Raw genomic sequence first — 11,273 nt, 5'->3', positions numbered from 1 at the left:
CGCACCAAGAGTTTCTGACAGATGTAATCTGCCTTGTGAACTGTGGGGGTGCAGTTATAAGGACCTGAGTACAGTCCAGTGCACCAGTGACATTTGGGAATCCTGCAAAGACAAATGTAAGCTCTTGGTTACTGTAACTTATATAAAAAATTACACTCTCAAAGGAAATAGCAAGAACGACATTAGCCTGATGAGAATTATCGAATTGCCCACAATGGCATAGACGTTCTCTTTAACAGGTCTAATGTCTTGGTGGTCTGCGAATGTAATAAAACATTCAAGATATGTTTGAAGGCAAGGCACACTTTGCACTGCTCAGCACAGTGTTTTTGCTTAGATGCTTAGCAGGAGAAAGCATCACTTGGAAGAAACCGTAGCCCAATACACAGTGTTTGGTGATCTCTCATCAATGGTATTCTCCACCCCGTGATCACAGAGGATGGGCCATGATTTGGCATGATTATTACATAAGCTAAGCCAAGTTAACTTCCTGATTAGCATTTCAGTTTCCTTGCCTATGTTTTATAACATTTGGACTGGCTATATCCAGCTGAAACATACTTATGACTATAATATTTTGTTCTTACAAACCAGGAAGAATTTTTTACAGAGCTACACTATAAAAATTTTTACAGTGTAGCTTTGTGTAGGCTACACTTTAAATGTTTCACAACTGTAAATGACCAAAATCCTACATCTATTACCTCCGAAAATAATTTCAGTGGTTTCACATGCACCACCTCAAGGAAGGATTAAAAACCCTATGAGCTAACCTGTGAAAGAACTGTTGATGAACTGTTTCATCCCTGTTTACTTCTGACTGTTTTATCCTGTGCAATTCATGATGTTAATCTTATTTATTTATTTTTTTTCTCAGATCCGGTGTTTTTTAAAGAAAACCTTTTTATGTGAGAATCTAGCTCTAACACCCAGGGGGATAGGAACAGTAATTTTACAAGAAAAAAAAAAACAAACTCCTAAATGCACAAGACATGTAGATCAGCAGCTAGGTCAAATTTCTCATTTGAACCCAACATGTGACAGAGCTGTACTTTGTAAGTGCAGCTGAATAGGAGAGGAGAGGCCCACTTGACATGCTTCAAGGGGATATGAGCTGGGGAATCAGAACTGGTAAATGTAAGGCTTTAGAGGGGTGAAATGATGTAAAACAGCCATTTGCCCATGGTATGAATTTTGAATTGCATGTGGACCCAAAGCCTGAGTGTGGTGAACTTCCTTCCCTCGCCTCTAAATTGAAAATCCTTAAGATTATTTCTGTGGAAGGACATGAGATTGCCTCTTTTGTTTCGCAGAAGTAAGGCATAGGTGACTGTTGATTTCTACCACCTCTCTGTTGTGAATATATGTTAGTTTTACTGCAGGTACTGTATATTATTAAACCTCACATTGGTTTATCCACGTTAGGAAGTCTTTGGTGCATCCTTCTTTGGGGGTGCACACCCTTGATGTTTCGTAGCAGCTGACACCATCTCATTTAGGAGGAGCATCACACTGAGTTAGCAGCCCGATTTAAAGAAGCGTGATTGATTATTTAAACTGGAATTCTATTCCATACACCATATTAGATGTGATGCCAAGGCATTATTCCTGGTATGGAGATTCATTTAAATACCTCAGGTAGGTATAGATAACGTAGCTGCATAGGCTGTAGTAAGAAATCAAAGACTGTCATGTCTTTAAAGGCTGCTTTTCCCAAGAAAAGTTCAAAGTCAAAAATACAGACAATATTTGCCAGCTTTCCTTAGTTATAACTGTGCATTTATTATACTACTATTTATTATCTGAAGATACACTATTGAAGATGTTGAAGCTAGACTGTTGTACAGTCCTGCTTGACTGATCTTAAAAGCTATGCCAGTTGAGTAGCCTCTAAATCTTGGTCTTTAAAATGATTCATATACCAGGGCAGTAATGCACACCTAAGGACCTTTAATGGGTTAAATAACAAATATGAACAATTATTTTTCACATACTAAAAAATAAAATGTAGGAAAATTCAACAGATTTTACAGAGTTCAGGACCATTAATGGAAAAATTGCTAAGGTCCTGAAGTAAGGAATGCAGGAATATAAATTATCTTTAAAATACGTTGTCAGATCAAATATCTCTTTTTTGTAGAATGGAGACATTGTTCAATAATTCCACCAACAGTACCCACTGAACTACTAGTCATTTTGTATATGTTCTGACTGTGCGTCTCTTCCACAGTAAAGGATACATTTAATGATTCTGCCTCATTATTTTCACTTCATCAAAAACTGCATCACCAGACTGGCTACCATTATGTTCGCTGATATTGTTCAAACAGTCACCATAAAAAAATCCTAAAAATAGCAGCCTTCAGAAAGCTGTTGCATTTAAATGCGAGCTTTTTGTATTAAAAGTAGGTTGATCAACGTCCATTCTTAAATTAAGTCAACGAAGTGGTACAGTGGACGTAAAACTGCTGCGGCGCTGCGCGGTGTGGAGTTCCCTAGAGGTTTTCCCCTACTTTTTTTTTAGTTTCCTTCTACCTTACGCCACGCCCCGAGCGTGCCGCTGTCCAGCACTACGTGATGCAGTTAAAACATACCAACACAGCGCACATCAGCGCACACTCCGGCTGCCTGGAGATGTAGACAGACCGTGGTTAGAGCACAGTGAATGCGGAGATAAAGTTGTACGGCGTTAAGTCGTCATTAGTAGAGATGCAGTAAATATAAGGTCGGCTTTTAAAATAGTTTTATTTCTTGGAAGATACAAAGTATTTAGTAATGGTCCGGTGTCACAGCGTACGCTCCTAAACCACTTGCTGTGGTAGAAATTCTCCTAGCCATGATTTGGACAATTTTATTGTCGTATGTCCTAACTTCTGTTTTGGGGAATAAAACGGATGAACGTGTCCCCTTCTTTCATGGGCATGTGTTCGAGAACTCGCCGCCGGGGTCAAAAGTGAATGGACTGAGTATTCCAGTTAAACGGATAGACGCAGGAAAATGGTGCCCAAAGGCAGGTATACACCTGAAACTCTTGGGGAGCGGAAACGAAGATTTCCACGTGCTTGCCCACTACAAACGAGGCCATATATTGCTGAAAACCTCCAAGATATTGGACAGGGAAGGACGGGCTGAATACATCCTTAGCGTTGGATTATGCTGTCAAAGTTGTGCTTCAGAAGCCCGTGTGGTCGCCGAAGTGGCATCTGTTAAAGTCGACGTATTGGACACAAACGACAACGACCCTACTTTTCATCGTGAAAATGTTAAAATAACTTTGGACGATGCAACAGCCCTCCGATCTGTAGTGTACACGGTGAATGCGGTAGACACGGACAGTGGCAAGAATGCAGAACTGATTTACTTTGGAATTCCAAAAAACGGTAGTTTCTACGTTGTTCCAAAAACCGGAGATATTTTACTGGTAGATTCCATACTGGGTTTGACGACCCCGATTAAGTTAAATGTGTTCGCCAAAGACCACGGATGGCCCTCTAGAATTAGTCAGAATATAGAAATAGAGATTAATCCACGACAATGGTCAGCGGCGCCTCTGTCCCATGCAAACGAGCCAGGCAGCGGACTGTCTCGGAAGTCGAGGTCTCTTTTGGAGTCTGAAAAAACGGTCATAGTGAATGTGTCCGAAGACGCAAGTATCGGTTCTGTTGTGATGAACCTGAACTCGAGATTTCAGATGGCGACCTTTGAGTTAGTTTACCCCGACACAGAGAACACCCCGGTCACAGTGAGTCGGGACAGCGGAGATATAGTCATTGCTAGGCGCCTGGACAGGGAGACGGAACCGGTTGTAGAGATCACCATTAAAATACAAGATAAACGGGGTGAGTGCATTGCTGTTTATTAAACGTGTTTGAGCTTGTGTGTAAAATGTCCGTTTTGACTGCATTTCTCTCGCTATTTCTCTCTTTCCACCATGTATAATTCGGTAGTTTTGCATAGCATGAATACTGGAGAATAACCAGTTTCGACTCTAAAACTGTCGAGTGAACACTCAGCATTACCCTCCACACATCACGTATCTTGTATCATTTTATATATCATTTTTAACTATTTATTTCAGTGTGTAAATATGACTTGGGAAAAGCAAATTCTGACTTCTGTGTAGAACTTTTTGTACACGAACTGTAGTTAATTTTTTTATTCCTCTTAATACTGGCCTTGACGAGTGGAGATTGTGCGTAATGATGCTAAATGTTGGGTTTGTTACGAATTGATTACAGTTTAAAGATAAAATAAAATTAAATATAAACAAAATCAGTTATGCCTACAACGATATTCTCTTCCTATTCAGATGTCGTGCCATTTAACATGGCATTTCTTGGTGCATTTTGCGTTATTACAGATGTTCAAAGCTCATATGCAATCTGTTTAGTGCTAGGTTAATTATTACCTGCGGAAAGGGATTACAAAACATCTGGATCCAGGTGTGATGAAAACCTGAGAACCTCGTTACGATGCATGCTAGGGTAGATATTAGAGCAGTAGCCAACAAGTCAACGTAGCAACTAGGGTGTAACAGTCACTGTCACCACCCTTAGTGGTTTTAACAATAACAATTTGTTATAAATGAAAAAAAGCTTTTCAAGCTCCTGCAGAATATTAGTTCAGACAACTTTAACCAGCAGCCTCCGCAACATTTCTGAATATATATATATATATATATATATATATATAGTGCCTTGCTAAAGTATTCAGACTCTTGACCCTGCAAATGATACACTGAAATTTTGTTCTCTGTGATATTTTATTTAAAAACACCGAAACTCAAAATGAATTATTTTAAAGTGACATTGGCTTTATTTTTAAAAGTAGGCGATTTAAAAACTGAAATATGTTATTTGTGCTCTAGATCTCCAAGTTGGCACAGAAGAAAAAAAAAAACCCATGTGGTGGACACAACTGCCTTTCCATTGGCAGTGAACCTGTGAACCACTAAAGTAACTCTTAATATCTGGATAAAACTCCACTTTGTTTAATTGGTATGGCTGTGAATCTAAGTAAATATGTGAACATGAAGCCTAAAGAGCATTCTGCAGAAGTTAGTGATACAGTAATACAAATGCATTAATTAGGAAAAGGGTACAAAATAATATTCAAGTGAACACTGTCGGATCAATAATCAGGAAGTAGAAGCTGCATCACACCACTCAGGCTCTGCCTAGAAAAAGCCGCTTCTCAAAGCTATGTGTCCAAGCAAGGACACTTGTGAGAGAAGCCACAGAGAGGCTAACAGTGACTTTGGAGAGGCTTGAAGGAGTTCAGTGGCTGAGAGTGGAGTAAAGGTGCACCAGTCAACAATATTAAGAGCTCTGCATAAAACCTGCCTGTATGGGAGGGTGGTAATAAAGAGACCATTACTCAAAAAGTACCATCTCAAAGCCAGTGGTGGAGCCAGAGGGGTGTCTGGGGTGGCACTGGACACCCCTGATATCTGACTGGAGACCCCGGGTGCCACCCTAAAATTTCATTTGCTATGCAATTTTAGGGTACAGTTATGATAATGGGGATTTGTAATTAAGATTGAGATTGGACTAAAATGTGGGTAATTGGATGCTTAGATGTAACCATAGACTGTCTTCTGTTTTCGCATAGGGTCAATTAAAACAACCATGAAAAGGAAGGGAGATATATCAGAGTTCTTTTTAAAGAAGAACAAACAGGCAGATCAGGTGCAAACAGACCCCAGCCTTTGCATCACCACCGGACCCCAGAGCAGCTCCCTACCTGAGGCTAGTCAGAATCAGTGTGGTCAGACTTCACAAGGACCCAGTCTACCACCACCAGGTCAGAGCACCTACCAGGCAGTCAGTCACATGCCCAGTTCAGAATTTAAGTTTAGCTTCAACTTGTAACAATAGATAATTTTGTCAGATTAAGCCTCACTTTAAAATGTTGGTTGTTGATTCATGTGTGTTCTTGTTTTGATGGCTGTGGCATTTTTATTGTGATTATATATTCATGAAAACAGAGTGACCCAAGTCTCTCCAGTATGTGAGTATAGTACAGTGTGTATGTGTGTGTGTGTGTGTGTGTGCTTGCATGTGTATGCGTGTGTGTGTGTGTGTATGTGTGTGTAGAGAGGTAGAGCCACTGGCTATTCATAGCATGTTAAAGAATTCTAGTGAAGTAACCCTAGTGGACCACACTATCTGCCACATTGAAGAACTCCGGGTTAAGTGAATTATCACCTCTACCTCTAATCAACAATCATAGGATTCATTCATGGTCCTTAGATGCCAGGTTAGGGTTACACACTTTTCTGTCATGGTCTATGGACCCCCTGAAGTAGACTTGGCCACCCCCTGGCCACCCCATGTGTAAAACTCTAGTTCCGCCACTGCTCATAGCTGTCTAGAGTTTGCCAGAAAGCATAAGAGTGACCCAGCTAAAATGTGGAAAAGTGCTTTGTGGTCAGATGAGACCAAGATAGATCTTTTTGGCCAAAATTCAAAGCGTCGTATGTGGTGCAAACCTAATCCATGTCTTAAGAGACACCATCCTTACAGTGAGGTATGGTAGCGGCCACACCATGCTGTGGGGTTGCTTTTGCTCAGCAGGGACTGGGCATCTTGTTAAAACTGAAGGAAAACTGTATGAAACAAAATACAGGAAAATGCTGTGAGAGAAACTGCTTCAGTCTGCTAAAAACTGAATCTTGGGAGAAAGTTCACCCTTCAGCAGAACAGTGATTCCCAGCACAAGACTAAAACAACATTACAGGGCTCAAGAACAAAAAGATGAATGCCCTACAGTAGCCTAGTCAAAGTCCTGATCTCAATCCCACTGAGAATCTCGGGCACTATTTGAAAAGTGCGGTCCAAAATTGTCATCCAACCAACCTGGACAACCTGGAGCAAATCTGCCATGAAGAATGGGCAAACATCACTCCAAAACAGTGTGCAAAGCTAGCAGATACTTACTAGGGGTCGACCGATTATTGGCCTGGCCGATTATTGAATCTGATATTCTACATTTTTACAATTATCAGAATCATTATTTTTTATCTGATTGCCAATAAAATAAATGAATTTTGTACTTTAGTGCTACTTTGGCTCTGATGCAGCCACCTCTCTCTGTCTGTAGTCACCACTCTGTGGTCTCGAGCAACACATCACGAGTAATAGCCTATCAACACTGAAGGCTACTGTGCCACAGATGGGCACAGAGGAATACATTTGCAGACTGGAGCAGCTCTGGTGAGTGAGCAGAGCTGTGTTTTGAAGGTAAGGCAGCAGATATTGCTGAAGTTGCAATAAACATCACAATCCTTTACGCTGAAGTTGCAAAAACACCACAATCTTATCATCTATGTCTATGATGACAAGCATGCCTAGTTTCCCAGTTACACTGAAAATGCCCGAATAATGCACTTTGTTGCAGTGATATACTGTTAACTATAACGAGATAATAGAGTTTATTTATTTAGCGATAGCTATATCTTTGAGTAACGTTGGTGCCAGTGCAACAGGAACTTATTTTAGCTACCATATTGCGAACGTAACATTACTCGCCCGTATGAGCTGGTGTTTTTACATGTTATAGGTAGCCAATGGTTATAATAATGTAAGCTAATGTTGAGTCTCGTAGAGCTAACTTGAATGTGATAGCGAATGTCAACAAGTTCATTTGTTGATCCATAATTTGGCCAGCTGAGCATGCTGAGCAACTCTGCTTTCTGCACCACAATCTGGTGCTGCTGAATTGGGACTACTAATTGAGACTCAAATTTCAGTACAAATTTAAGTTTTACTAGTTTTATATATGTTTACTTTATTTACTTAATAAAACTTCAGGGAGCTATTTTGTTTGATGTTTATTTATTTATTTATTTAAAAATTTCAGTTAACTTTATAAGAAATGCTGCTGGGAGCTCCCTGCACTTTTTGTTCTAAGATAATGTTGAAAAGTCCTCTTTTAATTAAACATATGTTTAAAAGCATTTCAGTGAAGTTTTGTGTTGGAGTTTATGTTATTCTAAATTTTATTCTAAATATTGGTTATCGGTCTCCTTGATTACTAATAATCGGTATCAGTATCAGCCCTGAAAAAAACATATTGGTTTTATTACCCCAAAGGACTTAAAGCTTTTATTGCAGCAAAAGGTGGCTCTACCAAATATTACTGTGTGGGGGTTGAATACTTGTGGAAACAGCATATTTCAGTTTTTATTTTTCTTCAGTTTTTTTTTCTAGCATAACCCAATGTCAGTGTGTTAATTGAGTTTAAATGTATCATTTGTAATTCAGTAAAATTTGAGAATTACCTTTGCAAGGCATTATATATATAAATGTATAAATATACTGGTATGCATGGTATGCATATGTTTTATTTTTTACTTTTTTTACTTTTACTTTTTACTTTTGAAAGCTAAAGGTGAGGGATGTTTCCTCCTGGTATGTGTGCATGACTGTGTCAACTGTTAGAATGAAGAATGCATCACTGACAGTGTTTTTGTCAGTGATCATATGTACTTCAGTTATTTTAACACTATTTAACACATGTACTCCAGACACTTAACTCTGAAAGTAATGTGAACAATTTCCCAGATACTACTTGTACAAAACAGTGTAGTATTAACCTTCCCCATTAAAGCTCATCTGCAATCATTTTAGGTGTAAGTGTCAGTCAGACACTTTCTCTCAGATGTACTGAATCTGTTATTACTCTGGGTCCAGTATATTTGAAATGTTATATTATCACTTTAGCTGGTAACTTATAGATTAAATGGTGACACAAAAAATGTATGAATCATAAGTCTGTATTTAAGAAATTATTGACTTTTATGCAGAAAAATCTGAAATGACTGGAAAATGATCTCCTGGAGTTACGTGTACACAAAGTTTACCCTTGAGATGTTTGAGTTTAATTTTAGTCCTATTGTACTTGCACAGAGGGGTGGAAGAGCAGCACTAAAAGGATCTGGTCTGGTTTAATCCTGTCTTGAGAGGAGATGCTGTGCGACCTTTCCTCATCTGCTAGCATTAGCTGTGTAATCCCCCACATTCATTTTCTCATTTTAGCCGTTTGGAGTGGCAGCACATTTGTCTGTGTAACTCTGAATTTCATAGAGGGAGAAAGAAGCAGTTAAATCCTGTATTAATTGGTATCATCACAGTCTTCAGCTGTCCATTATGTTCCATTATTTATTTGTACCCCCATAGTGACTTGTTATTTGTGTGTACAGGGAAGTGATTTCATTTCTACAGTCTGTTGGTGGTTTAATTACAACATATCTGAGTGGCTGTATCCTGGCCTTAGTGTTCAATGCTCTGTGTGTGTGTATGTGTGTGTAATATGAATGTGTTTAAGAATGAAGGTGTGTAAGAAATATAGGATTCTAAACAATGAGGAGAAAACAGCTGGTTTTAGTCAAGAATAGGAAGTGGTTCTGCTGACCTTTCAACACTTTAACACTTAATGATATCTTTCTCTTGACTTTATTGCACACAGTACTTAACTAATTCCCCACATCAGCTCCCTGTGTTTTGATGCTATCTGAGTGGTTATATTGTCACTGTAATAACAGAATGGGTGCTGTTGTACCACCATCTCTGTGAGCCAAAAAAAAAAAAAAAGACAAAAAAACCTACCAAGTGCTCCCACCTCTGGGTAGCCCTGGGAAACACACTGATTCTTTGTAATTGCTGGATGGGCATGAGATGAAATACTGTAAGAATCACTGATCACAAATCTGATCAAAAATTTAGAAAATTACAAAATGTTTTATGGCCCTGATGTTATGAAGTCAAATTAACATTCGACTGGCTAGAATGTAAAATAAAAGTGACTAGAGAGTAAAAATCATGTAAGTGGAATTTTTACTTGGTTTAGTACTTTTGTCCATTACTTTCCTTGAATGCTGTTTACATTTTTTGTGGCCATTTGAACTATTTCCCAGTAATAGCACCACCACGTGATGCCTCTCTTAGATTAGAAAGCAGAGGGCAGGCTGCCTTGATAAGACTGAGACAGAAAAACTTGAATCCAAAGAGTATTTTTCTAGCCAAGCAATTTATTATGGATAAGAATGAATTTGCACTGCCATTACCCATTTAATATATGAATAAAGGAAAGAAAAGAAAAACTTCTTTAGTTATGTGTTACGACTGTGTTCCTGTCAGCATTATTTCTCAGAAAATAGCCTTTTATAGTAATTTTGTATTGTGAATTCCATTTCATGAAATGTATTATGAGTTGATTGTATTGTTCCATGCATACTGCTAGATATCTGGTGGGTGCCCATCTCCCAGTAAATCTAATACAGAGCAAAACTTTCTGTTGTGACCACAACCTCAGTTCACACAGTTGTTTGCCAGTACTTTGGTTATGACTGGGTAGGAGCATTGATTCTGCTCCTCTGCTTCCACCATACATCTACTGAAAATGATCTCCTCTCTTAATTGTTTGCACATAGAATAACTTCTTAATTTCTTTGACAGGCTGCATGCTCTTCTGATGCACTGGCTTTTGATATTATTTGTGTGTTAATTTGCAAGTGAAGACAGAGAGAGCAGATGTGAGGATCAAACACATGGGTGGCATTTCACCGCCTTCTGAAAGACCAGGGCAGCAACACCTTTTTACAGTTTTTTTGGTATCCAGACCTGAGGGCCTGCATGGTGTCTCTCTTTCATCCCTGCCTGTCCATCACCAGGAATCTCCTATCTGGATGTTTCTCATCTGAAAGTTAGTGATCTTGAAGGCTCCTACAGCATGTTGATTGTTTACCCTTCTGTCACTTCTTAACTAAATTGATTTTCAGCTGGTTGTATTGGCATGACAGATATGTGTATGTGTTGCCAAACCATGTTATTGCACTGACCCTCCTGCATTTTGATGTAATCTGTTAGGAACATTAGTAGGTGCCTGGAACATTATAAAAAATTATTCTGTTCATTGTGATCTGGCAGGAAATAAAATTCTTTCTGTTCCTTGATTTAAACAGACGCCCATGTTTTCCTGGGGTTGAGTTGAGTTTTTTCTGGAGAGCCAGAGATTTATTTTTTTCTGGGAGACATATTCTGCAAGGGAATAATAGGTTCTTGTGTGTGGTTCTCTTCACACAATCCTGTGTGCATTGTTGCATACCTTTCTCTCTCTCTCTCTCTCTCTCTCTCTCTCTCTCTCACACACACACACACACACACACACACACACACTTGCACACATTCACACAGATGCTCACATAAGACAGAAACACATGCATAGCTTCACATGTGTGCACATACTCACAGGACCCTCAAATATAACCCATT

At 39.1% G+C, this 11,273-nt stretch overlaps 1 protein-coding gene across 1 annotated transcript in view; it reads left to right on the top strand.

The window, feature by feature from the left end:
- Positions 1-2,768: 2,768 nt before the first annotated feature.
- Positions 2,769-11,273, top strand: part of LOC118781894 (neural-cadherin-like) — a 130,808-nt gene continuing 122,303 nt past the window's right edge. The window contains exon 1 of the mRNA XM_036535031.1: positions 2,769-3,839. Within this exon, the coding sequence (XP_036390924.1) occupies positions 2,837-3,839 (1,003 nt within the window). The 5' untranslated portion in view covers positions 2,769-2,836. The remainder of the gene's footprint in view (positions 3,840-11,273) is intronic.

This window comes from Megalops cyprinoides, chromosome 8, assembly GCF_013368585.1.
Source record: "Megalops cyprinoides isolate fMegCyp1 chromosome 8, fMegCyp1.pri, whole genome shotgun sequence".
NCBI lineage: Eukaryota > Metazoa > Chordata > Actinopteri > Elopiformes > Megalopidae > Megalops > Megalops cyprinoides.
The sequence above is the reverse complement of the archived record's forward strand: the minus strand, read 5'-3'. Positions and strand labels throughout refer to the sequence as shown.